We start from the raw sequence: 22,281 nt of genomic DNA on the forward strand, positions 1-22,281 counted from the left end.
TTGAAACAAAATAGTTCCGACTTTTTTGTGTGCAGTATTTAGATGAAAAATATGTATAAACAGTTTCAACTTGAAACAAGTGGGCTGCAGAATAAAACTTGTTTATACTCCAAGAAGTTAGTCATAAGTAACCAGCAAGGCATATATATCCAAACAACATATGTCATTGAAAAACTGCTAGGTACAGACACTTGATAAACAGTGAATTGAGTTATTAATTTTAATAGCTTTGTTGTTGTAAGTTTGGTTGCCTTGGAGCATTTGGTTCAAATTACAGATAATAGGAGAGGTTGAGCAAATATGCAGTCCTTTTCATACAGTTTCAAATTTCTAGTTTTTATTTTTTTAAATGGCAGCAAGTAACATTGAATTATTGAATACAAGATTTGTTTACTATTTATTTTGTCAGTAAAATTTGTTCATTTAGGATATTCTATTCCATGGTATCGATCCAATTAAAATAACATTCTATGTGAATGTAGTGCTACATTGTTGTACAATTCTTTTTACCAGTCAAATGATAACAGCAAAAGAAACCACTATCCCTCTGACTAAGCATAATCCAGAACTTTAACCAATCACAGCCCCAAACCCATGTAGCAGGGACTAATCAAATTTCAGAATCATTTTATTAACACATTTATATTTTTAGTCACAAAACCACCAACCAAAAAAAATTCTGTCACCTGTAGCCATTTTGACAGTTCCCATTACCCTGAGAATAAAACAAATGCAGCAAAAAACATAAAAACATTCAACAGTTCGATGGAATAAAAATCACAAACTTGCCAAAAAATTTAGAGCATAGGTAGATGCTTGGGAGTAATTTTTGCTTCCATTTTGCCTCTTTGCACAACTGGGGGGACAGCATTTTTTTTTTATGTCATTTGTAGACAGGAAATTATTCATAGTGAATACAAGAGGGAAAGAAAATAGAAATGGGGAGGGAGGACAAGAAGCACAGTCAAAGAGAATGAGTTTTTTGCAGTCTTTTGAAAGCCAGAGGAAGCAAGCCAGATGAATTTAAAGAAGGACTTCTGGAGGCAGAGGAGTAGTGACCGAACGTTCAACAGACAGTGGTGAGGCACAGGATTACCAGTAATCTGTCAGAGTAGCAGGGGCTGTGAACAAAGACATGCAATGGAAGGGAATCTGTGAAGTAGAGTAGAGCAAGACCATGGATGACAATTACATTTCTGGGGCACTAGAGTTTTGGAAGGAAGTGGAGAGAGGTGTGTAAAGCTTTGTGCCTGAATGCGTTGAAGTTTGTGGAGGCAAGGAGACTGGCAGGGAAAGTGTTTACAAAGTAGAACCTCAAGACAAAAAAGGTAATTAGAGTATTACAAACAGGAAGGGAACGATGGGTGCAAAAATTCACTTTCAGCAGTGAAAAGCACAATCTGGAAGATCAGCATACGGTTGAGCTGGAGGCTAAAATTGTGCATCTACAGACTTGAACTGAGATGGCAGCTGGGAAGTTTGATGAGGTCAAGATTAGAGATACTTAGAAGCTGACTAACTCTCGGGATGGCTTTAGGTTTATCTTTATTTAGCTGTAAGAAATTTGGATTTGGCTAAGCCTTAATGTTGAACAAGCAATTTGAGAATGTACCAATGACCTGATAGTGGAGGCAGAGCGACAAAGCTGGGTGTCATCAGCATCCATGGAAGTTAATGCTATGCATTGAGACCATGCAACCATGATGGTGAAGAAGGTACAAAGGTTGGAGCTCTGGGCACACTAGAAGTGATCAAACAAACGCAAAGGAAAACTATTTGAGTAGATACAAAGGCAAATTGTTGGCAGATGCACAGCACCAGTGGTAATGTAAACTAGGCAGGGGAAATGCTGGAATTCTGGGCAGAGATCACTATCCCAGAATCTCTGCATATTTAATATAACTGGACAACTGGTCAAACAGGATAGATGGAAACTTAATTTAAATATGATCACAAGTTAACATATCCAAATCAGATTCCTGGTGTACATGTATAAAATTGGCATGTTACTAGGTTGCTTTCATTGATCTCACCAAAGCCTCTGACCTCGTCAGCAGACGTGGTCTCTTCAGACTACTAGAAAAGATTGGATGTCCACCAAAGCTACTAAGTATCATCACCTCATTCCATGACAATATGAAAGGCACAATTCAACATAGCGGCACCTCATCAGACCCCTTTCCTATCCTGAGTGGCGTGAAACAGGGCTGTGTTCTCGCACCCACACTTTTTGGGGATTTTTTTCTCCCTGCTGCTCTCGCATGCGTTCAAGTCCTCAGAAGAAGGAATTTTCCTCCACACAAGATCAGGGGGCAGGTTGTTCAACCTTGCCCGTCTAAGAGCGAAGTCCAAAGTATGGAAAGTCCTCATTAGGACGATGACGATGCTGCTTTAACATCTCACACTGAAGAGTGCCTGCAGAGTCTCATCGACAGGTTTGCGGCTGCCTGCAACGAATTTGGCCTAACCATCAGCCTCAAGAAAACTAACATCATGGGACAGGACGTCAGAAATGCTCCATCCATCAATATTGGCGACCACGCTTTGGATGTGGTTCAAGAGTTCACCTACCTAGGCTCAACTATAACCAGTAACCTGTCCCTAGATGCAGAAATCAACAAGCGCATGGGAAAGGCTTCCACTGCTATGTCCAGACTGGCCAAGAGAGTGTGGGAAAATGGCGCACTGACACGGAACACAAAAGTCTGAGTGTATCAAGCCTGTGTCCTCAGTACCTTGCTCTATGGCAGCGAGGCCTGGACAACGTATGTCAGCCAAGAGCGACGTCTCAATTCATTCCATCTTCGCTGCCTCCGGAGAATACGTGGCATCAGGTGGCAGGACCGTATGTCCAACACAGAAGTCCTCGAGATGGCCAACATCCCCAGCTTATAAACACTACTGAGTCAGCGGCGCTTGAGATGGCTTGGCCATGTGAGCCGCATGAAAGATGGCAGGATCCCCAAAGACACATTGTACAGCGAGCTCGCCACTGGTATCAGACCCACCGGCAGTCCATGTCTCCGCTTCAAAGACGTCTGCAAACGTGACATGAAGTTCTGTGACATTGATCATAAGTCGTGGGAGTCAGTTGCCGGCGTTCGCCAGAGCTGGCGGGCAGCCATAAAGGCGGGGCTAAAGTGTGGCGAGTCGAAAAGACTTAGCAGTTGGCTGGAAAACGGACAGAAGCGCAAGGGGAGAGCCAACTGTGTAACAGCCCCGACAAACAAATTTTATCTGCAGCACCTGTGGAAGAGCCTGTCACTCTAGAATTGGTCTTTATAGCCACTCCAGGCGCTACTCCACAAACCACTGACCACCTTCCGGCGCTTACCCATTGTCTCTCGAGATAAGGAGGCCAAAGAAGACTAGGTTGCTGTTTGATCGGGAGATGGTGTTTGAAGAGGGATTTTTTTTTTAGTTAACATCGTTTTGGAGGCTTTGGAAAATAATTTTTTGTAACTTTATTTTTAGGCTTCTTTAGTTCCTGATTATTTGCTTTAAGCGTGTCACCACTGCCATTTATATTGGCACCAAGGTTTTTTTTTTGTAGAAATGTTATTTATTATTTGGAGGAGGAGCAAGGCAGATTCTTTTTCCAAGAATGCTCCATTTACATAGTAAAGTTATCCATAGCTGTGACCTCTGTTCCGTTTAAGTATTGTGTCTGAATTTCCTGACAGACTCATTCCGTTGCAGTGATAACATTATCATTTAGGTGATAACACATTAGACTGCCTTTACACAGCTGTGCCTTTCTTGTATTGTATAAATAAGTGCAGGACTGAAAGAAGGAGGTGTGTATGTACGATTTACATGTTAATGAAGGCCTTGAAGCAACATTTAATTATTACAGCTGGGTTTAAGCTTGACAGGCATCAATGCTTCGAACAATAATCTGTCAAGACCCCAATTTAGAAATCATTTGGTGTTGGGCTGTATCTCTTAAAACATTTTCTTCATTATAATTGATAAAAATGAGACTGTTCAGTTCTCGTCTCCTCTATAGTTCCAGATCAAGTGCAGGGTCAAACACATCGTGAGCATACTGCATCTTGTTATTGCCATTGTGTCTACAGAGAAAATGAGGTGTGGGAGCCATGAATGTACAGTGGCAAACCCATATTGATGTCACTGTGATGGAAAACAATGGCCCCTTTTCTTTTAATATTTTAAATGGATAAGGCAATAGGAAATTAAACAAGAAATGGTATGCATTCTCTCGCTATTACAAATGAATTATATAGCCATATCAGTGGTCTTTTTAACAGTTCATTTTGAAAGTAAGAGAAAGGAAAAGGTGAACTGTTGTAGGTAACAGAAAATTTATAATACTTTGCAAGATCTTTGTTAGATGTTACTCCTCAATTCCCCTCTAATCCTTAGAGTCATAGAGTTATTAGATAACAGAAGGAGGCCATTTGGCCCATCTAGTCTGTGCCAGCTCTTTGTAGAGCAATGTCCTTGCAGAGTTATCTCTGGATTATGCCCCCTGGTTATTGGCCTATTGACTCCAACTGGGCCAATCATAATTTTATACACCTCAATTAAATCTCCCCTCAGCCTCCTCTATTCCAAAGAAAACAAACGTAGCCTATCCAATATTTCCTCATGGCTAAAATTCTCAATTCCTGGCAACATCCTCGTAAATCTTCTCTATGCCCTTTCTAGTGTGATCACGTCCTTCTTGTAATGCAGTGACCAGAACTGTATGTAGTACTTGTGTTCGGTCTACCTAGTGTTTTATACAGTTCTAGCATTACCTCCCTGCTCTTATACTCTAGGCCTTGGCCAATAAAGGAAAGTATCCCGTACGCCTTCTTGATCACCTTGTCTACCTATCCTGCTACATTCAGGTTTGTGTAGACATACACTTCAAGGTCCCTTTGTTTCTCTACACTGCTCAGTATCCTACCATTTATTATGTATTCCCTTGCCTTGTTTGCCCTCCCCAAATGCATTACCTCACGCTCTTCCGGATTGAATTTCATTTGCTACTTTCTGCCTACCCGACCAGTCCATTGGCATCTTCCTGCTGTCTATAGCATTCTTCCGCACTGTCAACCACACAACCAATCTTTGTGTCATCTACAAAATTCTTTATCATGCCCCTACATTTAAGTCTAAATCATTGATCTATACCACGAACTGCAAGGGATCCAGTACTGAGCCCTGTGGAACCCCATTGGAATCAGCCTTCCAGTCACAAAAACACGCGTCGATCATAACCCTATTGTTTCCAGACACTGAGCCAATTTTGGATCCAACTTGTCAGTTTCTCTTGGATTCAATGAGCTTTTAAATTATTAATCAATCTGCCACGTGGACCTTGTCAAGCCTTGCTAAAATCTATGTAGACTTTACAAACGCTCTACCCTCAGTGACCCTCCTTGTTACCTCCTCAAGAAAATTCAATCAAGTTAGTCAGACACCACCTTCATTTAACAAATCCATGCTAACTGTCTTTTTGATTAATCTGTGCTTCTCTAAATGACGATTTATACCATCTCTCAGAATTTTTCCAGTAATTTGCCCAGCACCAAGGTTGGGCTGACTGGCCTGTAACTACTCAGGCTATCCCTTCCTTTCTTTATTTTTATACAATGGTACAGCAATAGCTGGCTTCAATCCTCCAGCACTACGCCTGTAGCTAGAACATTGGAAAAAGATGGTCAGAGCCTCCGCTATTTCTTCCCTTGCTTCCCTTAGCAGCCAGGGACAATGGCCTTCGGCTGTGGGAGAAAAAGGGGGGGGGGGATTACAGGAAAAGGATTGTGAAAGGCACAAAGTTGTTCAAAACAAAATCACTTTTATATTTTCTTTTATAAAATTTCTGTATTTAAATCTGCATTTTTTTTGGATTTGAGTTGAATAAAGTGAGGCATCTTGTTGACTCAGTGGCAACCCACTTTTGCACACCTATCAAATCTCCTCTCAAACTTCACTTCAAAGGAGAACAGTCTGAGCTTCTCCAGTCTATCCATGTAACTGAAGTCTGTCCTCCCTGGAACCATTCTCCTAAATCTTTTCTGTACCAAAACCAATGCCTTTATGTCCTTTCTAAAGTGTGGTGTCCAGATTTGGACACAATACCCCAGTTGAGGCTGAGCCAGTATTTTATGAAGGCTGACCATAGCTTCCTTGCTTTTGTACTCAATGCCTCTATTTATAAAGCTCAAGATCCCATATCCTTTATTAACTGCTTTCTTAACCTGCCTTTCCACTTTCAACGATTTGTGCACATATACCCCCAGGTTCCACGGCTCCTGCACCCACTTTTAAATTGTACTCTTTATTTTATATTGCCTTTCCTCATTCTTCCTACCAAAATGAATCATTTTACACATCTCTGCGTTAAATTTCATCTGCCACATGTCTGCCCATTCCACCAGCCTATCTGTGTCCTGTTGCTATCTTCCGCACAGTCCACAATACTTCCAAGTTTTGTGTCATCAGCAAACTTCGAAATTGTGACCTGCGCACCCAAGTCTAGGTCATTGATATACAGCAAGAAAAGCAGTAGTCCTAATACTGACCCCTGGGGAACCCCACTATATACCTTCCTCCGGTCCAATAAACAACCATTCACCACTACTTTCTATTTCCTGTCACTCAGCCAACTTTGTTTCCATGCTGCCACTGTCACTTTTATTTCATGGACTTCAGCTTTGGTGACAAGCCTGTTATGTGGCACTTTATCAGCCGTCTTTTGGAAATCCATGTGCACCACATCAATCGCATTCCCCTCATCAACCCTCTCTGTTACCTTAACAAAAACTCAGTCAAACTACTTCAACACAAATTGCCCTTAACAAACCATGCTGGCTTTCCTTAATTAATCCACATTTGTCTAAGTGACTGTTAATTTTGTCCCGAATTATCACTTCTAAAAGCTTTCCCGCCACCGAAGTTGAACTGACTGGCATGTAGTTGCTGGGCTTGTCCTCGCACCCTTTTTTTGAACAAGGGTGTGACATTTGCAATTGTCCAGTCCTCAGGCACCACCCTGTATCTTTGGAGGATTGGAAGATTATGGTCAGTGCCTCTGCAATTTCCACTCTTATTTCCTTCAGAATCCTTGAATGCATCTCATCTGGTCCTGGTGACTTAATCAGCTTTTAAGTTCAGCTAGCCTTTCTAATAGCTTCTCTATCAATTTTTAGCCAATCCAGTGTCTCAACTACCTCTTCTTTTTTGTTATTACGTTGGCAGTATCTTCTTCCTTGGTAAAGACAGATGCAAAATACTAATTCAGTACCTCAGCCATGCCCTCTGCCTCCATGCATAAATCCCCTTTTTGCTCCCTATTCATCCCTACTCCCCCTTTTACCACCTTTTTACTGTTTATATGTCTAGAGAAGACTTTTGGGCATGTTTTTGCACATCAGTTAGAGGAGGTTTGAGCTCGTTTATGATGCGCTGTGATTGAATACCCTGATAGCTCTAAGCTTGCCTGTGTAGAATACCATTTGGGACAAGGTACTAGAGGGCTTGTGATCCCAATGGTACCAAACAGCATGAGTGAATGCCTTTGGGCCAGTAATTATATATTTTTTTTTAAATGAAACTAATTTTTTAAAGACATGCTCTCAGCAGTGCTATTATTTTGCTCGTAGATGTGGCAAAAATTACACCTTTTTGTCTATGTTTAGCTTTGTCATGGTTCATTTAATTCACTCAGTATATAAGGAGTTTAAAAAAGAACAATTGCATTCAAGATCATGTCCCGTGAAGCTTCATCCACATGTCTTTGTCAACAAGCTGAAGGTAGAAGTTAGGTCACATTCAAACAAAAACATTTTTTAAAAATTCATTCATGGGATGTGGACGTCGCTGGCCAAGCCAGCATTTATTGCCCATACCTAATTGCCCTTGAGAAGGTGGTGGTGAACTGCCTTCTTGAACCACTGCAGTCCATGTGGGGTAGGTACACCCACAGTGCTGTTAGGAAGGGAGTTCCAGGATTTTGACCCAGAGACAGTGAAGGAGCGGTGATATAGTTCCAAGTCAGGATGGTGTGTGACTTTGAGGGGAACTTGCAGTTGGTGGTGTTCCCATGTATGTGCTGCCCTTGTCCTTCTAGTTGGTAGAGGTCGCGGGTTTGGAAGGTGCTGTCTAAGGAGCCTTGGTGCATTGCTGCAGTGCATCTTGTGGATGGTACACACTGCTGCCACTGTGCGTCAGTGGTGGAGGGAGTGAATGTTTGTAGATGGGGTGCCAATCAAGCGGGCTGCTTTGTCCTGGATGGTGTCGAGCTTCTTGAGTGTTGTTGGAGCTGCACCCATCCAGGCAAGTGGAGAGTATTCCATAACTCTGATTTATTCAGTTAAGTGTAATACTCCTGTATAAGCGTAATGCTTCACAAACCACTATCCACCTCTCGGCGCTTACCCATTGTCTCTCGAGACAAGGAGGCCAAAGAAGAAGAGAAGTAATACTCCACCTCTTTGGTTAGAATGAAGACTAAGCACAAAATTCAATTCAAGAAGGGTTTGAGCTGGAGTGAATAACTAGACCAAGGCAGAGAAAGATTGGTGGGGGAGAAGGAAGGGATAGAAGAGGAGAGAAGGGGTAGACGAGGAGGGAGGAATGAAAGGAGGTGAGGGAATATAAACAGAAAATTCTGGAAATACTCAGTAGGTCCAGCTACATCTGAAGAGAGAGAAACAAAATTAACATTTCAGGTTGATGACCTTTCGTCAGAACTGGAAAATGTTACAGATGTAACCAGTTTTAATCAGTGAAAGTTGGCAGGGAAGGTGTGGAGGGGGGAGACCAAAAAGGTAGGTCTGATCGGGTGGAAGGCAGAAATCATTACATGACAAAAAGAATGATTGTGCAAGGCAAAAGAGGGTTGTAGTTGAACAAGTGGAAAAAACAAAAGTTGAATCTAGAGGTGCTGTAAATGGCAACAACAGAATCATTGCCAGCATCTGCTGTCTGGAAAAAATGGGAGCAGTGGTTGTCATCAGAAATTGTTGAATTCGATGTCGAGTCTGGAAGGCTGCAAAGTGTCTAATTGAAAGATGAGGTGCTATTCCTTGAGCTTCCATTGAGCTTCAGTGTAACAGTGTACGGGCCAAGAACAGAGAGGTTCCAGTACAAATGCGACAGAGAATTAAAATGTCAAGCAACTAGAAGCTCAGGTCACGCTTATGGACTCAACAAGGTGTTCAACAAAGCAGTCACCCAATCTGTGTTTCGTCTTCCCATTGTAGAGGAGACTGCAACATGATCAGTGAATATAGTGTATTAAATTGAAAGAAGTACATGTAAACATTGTTTCACCTGGAAGGAGTGTTTGGGGCCCTGGATGATGGGAACGGAGGAGGTAAAAGGAAAGGTGTTGCATCCCCTGTGCCTGCATTATAAGGTGCTTTGGGAAGGGAGAGGGGTTATGGTGTTGAGAGTAATGGAAGAGTGGAACATGGTGTCTTGGAGGGAACGGTCCATTCGGAATGCTGAAAGGGGAGAGAACAAAGTGTTTCATGGCCACATCACGCTGGAGGTGGTGGGAATAGCGGAAGATGATCTATTGAACGTGGAGACTGGTGAGGTTGAAATTGAGGATAAGGGGAACCAGTACGCTCTGTAAACTGCATGTGCAGCAACCTGAAAGGTTCCGTACAGGCCACTTACAAGTTGTCCCCTTGCTGCACAAAGAGAATAAATGGTACAACACATTCAAAAAAACAGGCTGTACAAAACGAAATCTGTTTCGAGGGGACATTGAGGGGAACTCTCTTGTAGTTCTGAAAGGTAGGGAAAAGTGCAGGAAATGGATGGACACAGTCGAGTGTTCTATTGACTAGAGAGGGGAATCCTCAATTGAGGAAAAAAGAGGAACTATCACTCAATTTCACCCTCTGTATGTCCCACATTCCCATTAATCCCATTCTCTCTGAACTCCATTGGCTTCCCATGCACCAGCATGTTGATTTCAGAATTCCTGCCCTTGTCCTTATTTTCAGATTATTCCATGACCTCCCCTCTCCGTTAGGTATCGTGCCCTGACATTGGGTATTTCGTCTTATGCTAAGTCCTTGCTTGCAGTCTCCACTCCACTAAACTTGAACTCCACATCCCTCATGCTCCCTGCTCCACCACAGTAAATCATTAAATTTTTACCTTCTGGAATTCTCTACCCAGTTGCTTCTACCTTGCCACCTCCCACCCAGCTTACAAAAGCACTTTTTAAAAAACCTCCTCTTCAACCTTAGGCCACCCCATCCTTACTGCATTGATTCCTTCCTCTTTCGTATGCTTGCTGACCACAGATCCTTTTGCTTTTTATAGTAATTTTTTCCAAAAATATACTTTATTAATAAAATTTGTAAAAATACATTACATAACTGTTCAAATTTGACATTACATAAAGTGCAATACAGATCAGTTTCTTTCAATACAGTACATGAGATGCCTCACTACACTTGCCAATACAGGTTATATTTACAATGTTCATTTAGATTTAATGTCTTTTCCTTTTCATTGTAAACATTATATCCTCCACACATGACGAATGATACATAAATGCCAGTTTTTGTTGTTGATGTTAGGTTGCAAGATGTTGACCACTTTTTATGGGTAATCTGACCCTGTGTGAAATCAACTTTTAAAAGTACATGGTCCATTCGACCAGGAAACTTTCCAAACTCAATATTTTGTATCGTTTACACTGCTGCCAGTTTTCCCATAACAATAATTAGATGCGCAAGATGGAGTTCTACATTTCCATTCAAGTATACATCGGCAGAGCTGCTTCATGGCTAAATTCAGTGCTGTGAGTAGCCAGGGTAGATTTGATTCCTAGATCTGATTTTTTTTTTTTTCTGATCATCCAGCATCCTCTCCTGGTCCCCATGTTAGTTGATGTTGTAAACTGTTTTCTGTCTTCAGGTGTTGTCCTTCTCTCCTTTTAAATCTGCCGTCATTACCCCTTCTCAAAAAAAAACCCTTGGCCCCTCTGCCCTTGCAAACTACAGTCCCATCTCCAACCTCCCTTTCCTCTTCAAAGTCCTTGAACATGTTGTCACCTCCCAAATCCATTCCCATCTTGCCCAGAATTCCATGCTTGAATCCCTCCAATCAGGTTTCTTTCCCTGCCAGTGTACCAAAACAGCTCTTAACAAAGTCACAAATGACATCCTATGTACTGTGACAAAGGTAAACTTTCCCTCCTTGTTCTTCTTTACCTGTCTGAAGCCTTTGACATGGTTGACCACACCATTCTCCTCCTACACCTCTCCACTATCGTCCTGCTTGGTGGGACTGCTCTCACCTGGTTCCATTCTTATCTATCTAATTGTGACCAGAGAATCACTTGCAATGGCTCTCTCCCTGCTCCTGTACCATTACGTCTGGTGTCCTCCAAGGATCTATCCTTGGCCCTCTCCTATTTTTCATCTACATGCTGCCCCTTGGCGACATCATCTGAAAACACAGCGTTAGTTTCACGTGTATGCTGACAATACTCAGCTCTATCTCACCACCACTTCTCTCGACTCCTCCACTGTTGCTAAATTATCAGACTACTTATCCAACATCCAGTACTAGATGAGCAGAAATATCCTCCAAATAAATATTGGGAAAACTGAAGCCATTGTTTTCAGTCCTGGCTCCAAACTCTGTTTCCTAGCTACTGATTGCAACCTTTTTGTTTCCAAAAATATACTTTATTCATAAAATTCTGTAAAACAAAAAAATACATTGCAGAACAGTTCAAAACAGCACCACGTTGACATTCCAGAAAGTGCAAAGGAAATCAGTTTTCTTCAATTAAGGAGTGAGTTGCCTCACAACCCTTCCATTCTATTTTACAGTAAACCCATATTTGGTGTATACAGCCCGAGGGGTTTCCCAAGGGTCCAGCCCCTCAGTTCACTATGGCGGGAAGACCTTACACAGTGGTCTTTCCCCATTGAGCCTTTGCAGTGGCTGCCCCAAGCTTTAGTGCATTCCTCAGCACGTAATCCTGGACCTTGGAATGTGCCAGTCTGCAACACTCAGTCGTGGACATTACCCTGGAAGTCTAGCAAGTTTTGGGCAGACCAGAGAGCGTCTATCACTTAATTGATGACCCTCTAGCAGCTGTTGATGTTTATCTCGGTGTGCGTCCCTGGGAACAGCCTTTAGAGCACAGACTCCTGTGTTACAGAGCTGCTAGGGATGAACCTCGACAAAAACCACTGCATCTCTTTCCACACCTGCTTTGCAAAGGCACATTCCAGAAGGAGGTGGGCAACAGTCTTTTCCCCCCACCGCAGCCACCTCGAGGGCAGCATGCTGAGGCAGTGAGATTCCGGGCATGCAGGAAGGATCTGATGGGGAGGGCCAATCTCACCACCAGCCAGGCGACGTCTTGGTGCTTGTTTGAAAGTTCTGGTGATGAGGCATTCTGCCAAATGACTTTGGCAGTCTGCTCGGGGAACCAAAAGACAGGATCCACCATCTCCTTTACCCGTAAGGCCTTGAGGACATTCCGTGCAGACCACTGCCTGATGGATTGGTGGTCAAAGGTGTTTTTCTGCACAAACTTTTCCACGAAGGATAGGTGTAACTTGGTGGAGCGTTCCGTGGCAATGTGGCCAGACCCATCCTTCGCAACACCGGGGACAGATAGAACCTCAGCATGTAGTGACACTTGGTGTTTGCGTACTGGGGTTCTATGCACAGCTTGATACAGCTGCACACGAAGGTGGTCATCGGGATGAGGGGAACGTTGGGTGTGTTTTTTCCGCTTTTATCCAGAGCTTTGAACATCGGACCATTTTGGATCTCCAGATAAAGCGGAAAATGACTCGGGTGACCGCCATGGCACAGGAGTGGGGTATGGGCCAGACCTGCGCCACATACAGCAACAACGTGATTGCCTCACACCTGATGACCAGGTTCTTGCCCACAATGGAGAGAGAACGCTGCTCCCACATGCTCAGTTTATGGTGTACCATGACTACTCGCTCCTTCCAGTTTTTGGCATGCGCTCCGGCCCTTCTGAATCATATCCCCAGCTCTTGCCGCAATTTACTTTGGCTCCCAGGGTCAGTTCGAACTGGTCGCAGATGCTCATCAGTCTGCGAACGGACAGCAGTTCCGAGCAGAAGGCGGCGACGTCGTCCATGTACAGGACTACTGACTCCAACCCTCTTCTTGGCAACAGTTTTGAGATTAAGTCAGTCTGTTCGCAATCTTGATGTCGCATTTGACTACGAGATGAGCTTCCGAACTCATAGTCATGCCATCACTAAGACCACCTATTTTCACCTCTGTAACATCACCTGACTTCATCCCTGTCTCAGCTCATCTGTTGCTGAAACCCTCATTCATGCCTTCATTACCTCTAAACTTGACTATTCCAATGCACACATGGCTTGTCTCCCACATTCTACTCTCCGTAACTTGAGGTCATCCAAAACTCTGCTATCCTTGTCTTAACTTGCACCATGTCCCATTCCCCTATCATCCCTGTGCTCGCTGACCTACATTGGCTCTGGGTCAAGCAACATCTTGATTTTAAAATTCTTATCCTTATTTTCAAGTCCCTCCATGGCCTCGCCCTTCCCTATCTTCTGTAACCTCCTCCAGCCCCACCATCCTCCATGATAACTGTGCTCCTCCAATTCTGACCTCTTTGAGCATCCCTGATTTCAATCGCTTCACCAGTCATGACCATGCCTTCAGTTGCCTAGGCCCCAAGCTCTGTGGAATACCCTTCCTACGCCTCTCCACCTTGCTTTCCTCCTTTAAGATACTCCTTAAAACCTGCCTCTTTAGCCAAGCCTTTTTTCATCTGACTTGGTATCTCCTTTTGTGGCTCAGTTTCATACTTTGTTTTATAATTCTCCCATGAAGTACCTTGGGACGTTTTATGACATTAAAGGCGCTATATAAATATAAATTGTTTATTCACTGAAGGGATGTGGGTGTCGCTGGTAAGGCAAGTATTTATTGCCCATTCCTAATTGCCCTTGAGAAATTGATGGTGAGCCACCTTCTTGACTACAACTGAGTGAGTGGTTTGGCCATTTCAGAGGGCAGCTAAAAGTCAACCACATTCCTGTGGTCTGGAGTCACACGTGTGCCAAACCAGATAAGGATGGCAGACCTTCTTCTCCAAAGGACATTAGTGAACCCTTGGGTTTTTATGACAATTTGGTAGTTTGCTGATCACCATTTCTGAAACTAGCTTTTTGTTCTAGATTTTATTGAATTATTTAAATTTTTCAGCTGTATGGTGGGATTTGAACTCTTATCTCATTAGTCCAGGCCTCTGGATTGCTATTAAAATGACAAATACTATGCTACCCAGCTTGTACACACTACTGAGTCAGCGGCGCTTGAGATGGCTTGGCCATGTGAGCCGCATGGAAGATGGCAGGATCCCCAAAGACACATTGTACAGCGAGCTCGCCACTGGTATCAGACCCACCGGCCGTCCATGTCTCCGCTATAAAGACGTCTGCAAACGCGACATGAAATCCTGTGACGTTGATCACAAGTCGTGGGAGTCAGTTGCCAGCGTTCGCCAGAGCTGGCGGGCAGCCATAAAGACGGGGCTAAAATGTGGCAAGTCGAAGAGACTTAGTAGTTGGCAGGAAAAAAGACAGAGGCGCAAGGGGAGAGCCAACTGTGCAACAGCCCCGACAAACAAATTTCTCTGCAGCACCTGTGGAAGAGTCTGTCACTCTAGAATTGGCCTTTATAGCCATTCCAGGCGCTGCTTCACAAACCACTGACCACCTCCAGGCGCGTATCCATTGTCTCTCGAGATAAGGAGGCCCAAAGAAGATGCTACCCTGTGCTGGGAATTGATAGGTCAAAGATAAGTTGGTCTCTAGTTCTATGACCTGCTTGGTCAATGGGACTCCAGTACACTATACACTACATCCAGTTAATGCACATTCGCACACAAGACATTTAAAAATAATTACGGATAGTAGATTTTTACTGCACATGAAACAAAAAAGCCATAGGTTCTTCTTTTTGCAAAATGTGGAATAACAGAAAACATAGAAACCCAAGTTAGTTTTTCATTAAAAATGGTTTTGTAATTTTTGCCTGAGCACATTTATGATTCACAGCTTAAGAATTTGGCCTTTTATTCCCAAAGAAATATTACATTAACTCTGACCTGTAGCAGCTTGTAGAGTGTAGGATGTTGAAATACTTGATCACATTAGTTTGTAATAGTTTGCAAGTGACTTAATAAATGTAACCAGTTATTATGCTCATGTTTAATTAGAGTTTATGTTACTTGAGCTAACATTGAGCAACATTCTGCACCGATGTAACTGGACCTATGTAGTTTAGTATGGAGGAAACTGCTCCTTATTTTGAAGACTCTCAAACTGCAAGAATGGTGAGTGTAGTGGTGTGTTCGAAGAAAAGTTATTACTGTCATTATCTTGAAAGGGAAAGGGCTATTCAACTTTGACAATCCTAGTCAGATTTACAAATTGCTTTTAATAGAAATAATTTGTGACTTGGTTGATTTGTGATAATTATACAATTAACTTTTGATGACTTCCACATTTACAAGCTCAGATCAGTGCAAGATTGATCTGTTTCTTCATCCGTCATAGAAATTGGATATATGGTATGCTTCTTTTCTGTTACAAAGTTTGCACCATTGGTGATTTTAGTTCAGTATCCAACTGGTACTACAAAACCTAAGTAAACAGCTCTGATGAAAATAGAGCACCTTGCATCATCCATAGTTAGACCATCAGAATGGAGGGGGTCTGCTTCCACACTGTTGTTACTTAAGCATAACATCTGAAGTAGAATTTTTTTGTCTTTGTACAACAGTGTTCATAGAAAATAATCAGTCTACCTACTCACTCACGTCCACTTTCTCATACTCAAACTTGGATGTGTGTATCCAGCTGGAAACCAGAGCTCTGTCGCTTCTTGGAGGCAATTTATGCACAAGTGAGGTGACTAGTTATCTTGTAAGATGTTTTGCAAGCATAGCAGTAAATAGGATAAAAAATTCACACACAAATTGTAAGCCAGTATGGAAAAATATAAAATTCTGTTTTCATTTGTCTTTAATAGGTTGCCTTGGAGACACACAGTTTTGTTTCAGAATTCGCCAGTCAGCTAGCCAAAGGAACGCCCTTGATTGTCTATTGGACCAATATGATAGAGATGCTCCTGTTTACTTGAAGGTTAGAAATGTTTCCTATCACCTTGCAGTGTAATTGTAGGGTTTTCAATTACTCTGTTATTATTTTTAAAAAGAAAATCAGTGGAAAGCACATTACAAGCAATGATTGATAAACAATGGAACATGCATGTTACCTTTCAAATTTCACTAAAATTAAAATCCAACAAAACCTGAGCCAAACTAATGACCTGGTTCTATTGATACTTAACCGTATTGTGCTGCACAATGATACAATACCGGTTCACTCAGAGTTCCACATTCAATGAATTCCTAAGTCTCTTTTTGGGGAGGCAGTAAATGTAGGCTGGCTGCTTCTCAACTGGGAGGGTGAATTGGAAACTCATTATAGCCTATGCCTTCCATCACATCCAGCACTGCTCGCAGCCTATCTACACTTGTGTTACCTCTAGACTTCTACAATGCCCATCATAACAGCTTCCTGAGCTACATCTTTCAAACCTCAACTTGTCCAAAACTACAGACCTACATCCTGTTCTGTTCTCCTCACTGAATTCCCAAATAAATTCAGCGTCCTCGTGCCCATTTACAAATCCTTCCATGTCCTTGCCCACCCTACGTCTGTAGCCTTGCATCCAAATACATACCTTTGGTCCTCTGATTCTGACATCCTTTGCAATGCCCCTCTCCTTCCACTCCACCATCAGTGGAAAAGCCATCAAGTATCTTGATTTTCCCCTCTGGAGCATTTTCTTAAGCCCTCCTGCCTTGGTACTGCTCTCCCCAACTTGAAAATCCATGCTTATGATTTTCATTATGTCATGCATATTGGAAGTGCGATGGTACAACATTCATGGACTAACTCTGAAGAGTTATAAAAAAATGAACTTTGTTTTTTAAAAATGAACCTTTATTTTAAAAAGTGAACAATGGTCCTAAATGGCCACCAAAGAAAAAAGGGGATTGTCCTTTTGTGTATTCAGTCATAGAGTTATACAGCACAGAAACAGGCCCACCGTGTCCATGCCAGCCATCAAGTCTATCTATTCAAATCCCATTTCCCAGCACTTGGCCCATAGCTTTGTATGCTGTGGGGTTTCAAGTGCTCATCTAAATACTTCTTAAATGTTGTGAGGGTTCCTGCCTCTGCCATCCCTTCCAGCAGTGGTGTTCCAGATTCCAACCACCCTCTGAGTGAAATTATTTTCCTCAAATCCCCTCCAAACCTCCTGCGCCTTTACTTAAATCTAAAAAGTCATTGGCAAACACAATTAAGGAAAATCCCAAGGCTTTTTATACGTATAGAAAGAGCAAGAGGATAACCAGAGAAAGGGTTGGCCCACTCAAGGACAGGGGAGAGAATCTATGTGTGGAGCCAGAGGAAATGGGCGAGGTACTAAATGAGTACTTTGCATCAGTATTCACCAAAGAGAAGGACTTGGTGGATGATGAGCCTAGGGCAGAGAGTGTAGATAGTCTCGGTCATGTCGTTATCAAAAAGGAGGAGGTGTTGGGCGTTAAGGTAGATAAATCCCCAAGGCCTGATGGGATCTACCCCAGAATACTGAGGGAGGCAAGGGAAGAAATTGCTGGGGCCTTGACGGAAATCTTTGTATCCTCATTGGCTACAGGTAAGGTCCCAGAGGGCTGGAGAATAGCCAATGTTGTTCCTTTGTTTAAGAAGGATAGCAAGGATAATCCAGGAAATTATAGGCCGGTGAGCCTTACATCAGTGGTAGGGAAATTATTAGAGAAGATTCTTCGGGACAGGATTTACTCCCATTTGGAAACAAACGAACATATTAGCGAGAGGCAGCATGGTTTTGTGAAGGAGAGGTTGTGTCTCACTAATTTGATTGAGTTTTTTGAGGAAGTGACGAAGATGATTGATGAAGGAAGGGCAGTGGATGTTGTCTATATGGACTTCAGTAAAGCCTTTGACAAGGTCCCTCATGGCAGACTGGTACAAAAGGTGAAGTCACACGGGATCAGAGGTGAGCTGGCAAGATGGATACAGAACTGGCTCTGTCATAGAAGACAGAGGGTAGCAGTGGAAGGGTGCTTTTCTGAATGGAGAGCTGTGACTAGTGGTGTTCCGCAGGGATCAGTGCTGGGACCTTTGCTGTTTGTCGTATATATAAATGATTTGGAGGAAAATGTAGCTGGTCTGATTAGTAAGTTTGCGGACGACACAAAGGTTGGTGGAGTTCCGGATAGTGATGAGGATTGTCAGAGGATACAGCAGGATATAGATCAGTTGGAGACTTGGGCGGAGAAATGGCAGATAGAGTTTAATCCGGACAAATGTGAGGTAATGCATTTTGGAAGGTCTAATGGAAGGCAGGTGGGAAGTATACAGTAAATGGCAGAACCCTTAGGAGTATTGACAGGCAGGGAGATCTGGGCGTACAGGTCACAAAGTGGCACCGCAGGTGGATAAGGTAGTCAAGAAGGCATACGGCATGCTTGCCTTCATCGGTCGGGGCATAGAGTATAAAAATTGGCAAGTCATGCTGCAGCTGTACAGAACTTTAGTTAGGCCACACTTAAAATATTGCGTGCAATTCTGGTCGCCACGCTACCAGAAGGATGTGGAGGCTTTGGAGAGGGTACAGAAGAGGTTTACCAGGATGTTGCTGGGTCTGGAGGGCATTAGCTATGAGGAGAGGTTGGATAAACTCGGATTGTTTTCACTGGAACGACGGAGGTGGAGGGGCAACATGATAGAGGTTTACAAAGTTATGAGCGGCATGGACAGAGTGGATAGTCAGAAGCTTTTTCCCAGGGTGGAAGAGTCAGTTACTAGGGGACATAGGTTTAAGGTGAGAGGGGCAAAGTTTAGAGGGGATGTGCGAGGCAAGTTCTTTACACAGGGTGGTGAGTGCCTGGAACTTGCTGCCAGGGGAGGTGGTGGAAGCAGGTACAATAGCGACATTTAAGACGCATCTTGACAAATACATGAATAGGATGGGAATAGAGGATACGGTCCCCGGAAGTGCAGAAGGTTTTAGTTTAGGCTGGCATCAAGATCGGTGCAGGCCTGGAGGGCCGAATGGCCTGTTCCTGTGCTGTATTGTTCTTTGTTCTATGCCCCCTGGTTATTGACACTTCCGCTAAGGGAAAAAGTTTCTTTCTATCTACCCTATCTACGCCCCTCATAATTTTGTATACCTCAATCAGGTCCCCCCTCAGCCTTCTCTGCTCTAAGGAAAACAACCCTAGCCTATCCAGTCTCTCTGCATAGCTGAAATGCTCCAGCCCAGGAAACATCCTGGTGAATCTCCTCTGCACCCTCTCTAGTGCAATCATATCCTTCCTATAGTGTGGTGACCAGAACTCTGCACAGTATTCCAGCTGTGGCCTAACTAGCTTTTTGTACAGCTCCATCATAACCTCCCTGCTCTTATATTCTGTGCCTCGGCTAATAAAGGCAAGTATCCCATATGCCTTCCTAACCACCTTTATCTACCTGTGCTGCTGCCTTCAGTGATCTATGGACAAGTACACCAAGGTCCCTCTGATCCTCTGTACTTCCAAGGGTCCTACCATCCATTGTATATTCCCCTGCCTTGTTAGTCCTCCCAAAGTGCGTCACCTCACACTTCTCAGGATTAAATTCCATTTTCCACTGCTCTGCCCATCTATATCGTCCTGTAATCTAAGGCTTTCCTCCTCACTATTTACGACACCACCAATGATCGTGTCATCTGCGAACTTACTGATCATACCTCCTATATTCACGTCTAAATCATTAATGTACACTACAAGCAGCAAGGGTCCCAGCACCAATCCTTGTAGCACACCACTAGTCATAGGCTTCCAATAGCAAAAACAACCCTCAACCATCCCCCTCTGCCTCCTGCCGCAAAGCCAATTTTGGATCCAATTTGCTAAATTGCCCTTGATCCCATGTGCTCTTACTTTCTTGACCAGTCTTCCATGTGGGACCTTATCAAAAGCCTTACTGATGTCCATGTAGACTACATCAACTGCTTTACCCTCATCTACACACCTAGTCACCTCCTTGAAAAAGTCAATCAAATTGGTTAGTCATGATCTCCCCCTGACAAAGCCATGCTGAATATCCTCGATTAATCCCTGCCTCTCCAAGTGGAGATTAATCCTCTCCCTCATCGTTTTTTCCAATAGTTTCCCAGCCACTGATGTTGGACTGATTGGCCTGTAATTATCTGCTTTATCCCTACTACCCTTCTTGAATATTGGTACCACATTCGCTGTCCTCCAGTCCTCTGGCACTTCTCCTGTGGCCAGACAGGATTTGAAAATTTGTGTCAGGTCCCCTGCAATCTCCTCCCTTGCCTCACATAGCAGCCTGGGATACAGCTCGTCTGGGATACAGCTCATCTGGGCCTGAGGATTTATCCACTTTTAAGCCTGCTAAGAGAGCTCATACCGCCTCCATTTTAATGCTAATTTGTTCAAGTATATCACAGTCCCCCTCCCTGATCTCTACACCTACATCTTCCTTCTCCATAGTGAACACAGATGAAAAGTAATCATTTAAAACCTGACCTACATCCTCCGGCTCCAAAGATTGCCACTTTGGTCCTTAATGGGCCTACTCTTTCCCTAGTTATCCCCTTACCCTTAATATACTTATAAAATGCCTTGGGATTTTCCTTTATCTTGTTTGCCAGTGTTTTTTCATGCCCCCCTCTTCGCTCTCCTAATTACTTTTTTTTAAGTACCCCCCCCCCCCCCCTACACTTTCTATACTCCTTGAAGGACTCCGCTGTTTTCAGCCCTCTGAATCTGCCATAAGCCTCCTTTTTTTCCTTTCTCCAATCCTCTTTTTTCCCTGGATTTTTTGGTCCTACCCTTCACCTTTACGGGAACATGTTGGCCCTGAGCGCGCTCTATTTCTTTTTTGAATGACTCCCACTGGTCTGATTTGGACTTTCCTACAAGTAGCTGCTCCCAGTCCACTTTGGCCAGATCCTGTTTTATCATATAGAAATCGGCCTTCCCCCAATTCAGTACCTTTATTTCTGGTCTATCTTTTTCCTTTTCCATAACTATCTTAAATCTTAGAGTTACAGTCTAACAAAGACAAAGGACAAATTTTCAAAGCCAAAAGCTGTTAATGAAACCCATTTTTTCACCTATCCGAAAACCATTCCAGAATTGAATGTTGTCTTCTAAAAGAAAGGAGGTTTGAAGTAGCCACTTCCTGGGCCATTGTGTGCTCACCATGGGAAGGAAACCAGAGTGTCTCCTAACAGGAGCTAAGAGGTGACACAGTTTTATCTAAAAACAAAGACAGAGAGAGAGAGAGAGACGGACCCAGAAGTTGGAGCTACTTGTAACAGCTGGCATTCCAGCAAGCCATAAAGCACATCCCCCTGCTGAAAAAATTCAACATCTGTATTATACAGCAAAGCGAGTTGGAAGTGACCCACCATCTTCAACAGAACCTTCAGTCAAGAAAGAAATCTACAATCGTCTCAGGCCTGCAACTCTCTTAATCTAAAAGTCTCAAGAGAATTCAACAGGCTCATCATAACTCTTCTCCCCCACGAAAACGTGTGCGTGCGTGAATGAATGAGGTTGCAACAATTCCTGGATAAGGCGAATTTATCAATAAACAACTGACCTTCTGTTTTTTTTTAAACCTGCAAGAAAACCTGTTGCTGTCTATTTAACAAATAAAACACCAAGGGGCTAAACTCTTAATACAAATACACTTGCTGCAGTCAGGTGTGAAGTTGAACAGTGGGAAACACCCGCTGTGGCCATAACAAATTGGGAGCTCGAAGCCAGAATCTGAACCACCAGACAAAAGAGAGATTTGGAAAACTGGAGGAAAATTGACCTGTAAAACTGGGGAAAAATAACCAAAAAGGTTTTCTTGTAGCCTTCTGTTTTTTCTCTACGGCATTAAAAACAAAAGAGATGGCCATATTTAGTGCTAAGGCGTTCGTGAAATAGAGAGAGATATCCCATAAGTTAAACAAATTAAGTTTTGAAGATTTATAAAGCTTAGCTAAAGAGGTGAGAATCACTTTTAGACAAAAAGCAAAGAAACCTGAACTGATGAAAAGTCTAGCCAACTATTTTAAACTTACCCTTGAACTAGAAGAAGAAAGCCTAGAATCAGAGTCTGCAAAAATAATTCTAGCTAGAATCCAATTGAAAAA

General features: G+C 43.0%; 1 protein-coding gene across 3 annotated transcripts in view; it reads left to right on the forward strand.

Annotated features, from left to right (window-relative positions):
- dennd6aa (DENN/MADD domain containing 6Aa) overlaps window positions 1-22,281 on the forward strand; it is a 148,425-nt gene that overhangs the window by 50,583 nt on the left and 75,561 nt on the right. For 2 of the 3 annotated variants that reach the window (XM_068051680.1, XM_068051679.1), the window contains exons 4-5: window positions 15,805-15,927; window positions 16,054-16,166. In XM_068051680.1, the coding sequence (XP_067907781.1) occupies window positions 15,805-15,927; window positions 16,054-16,166 (236 nt within the window). The remainder of the gene's footprint in view (window positions 1-15,804; window positions 15,928-16,053; window positions 16,167-22,281) is intronic. The other variant, XM_068051681.1, reaches the window with a different exon arrangement.

This window comes from Heterodontus francisci, chromosome 19 (assembly GCF_036365525.1).
Source record: "Heterodontus francisci isolate sHetFra1 chromosome 19, sHetFra1.hap1, whole genome shotgun sequence".
In the NCBI taxonomy this organism is placed as follows: domain Eukaryota; kingdom Metazoa; phylum Chordata; class Chondrichthyes; order Heterodontiformes; family Heterodontidae; genus Heterodontus; species Heterodontus francisci.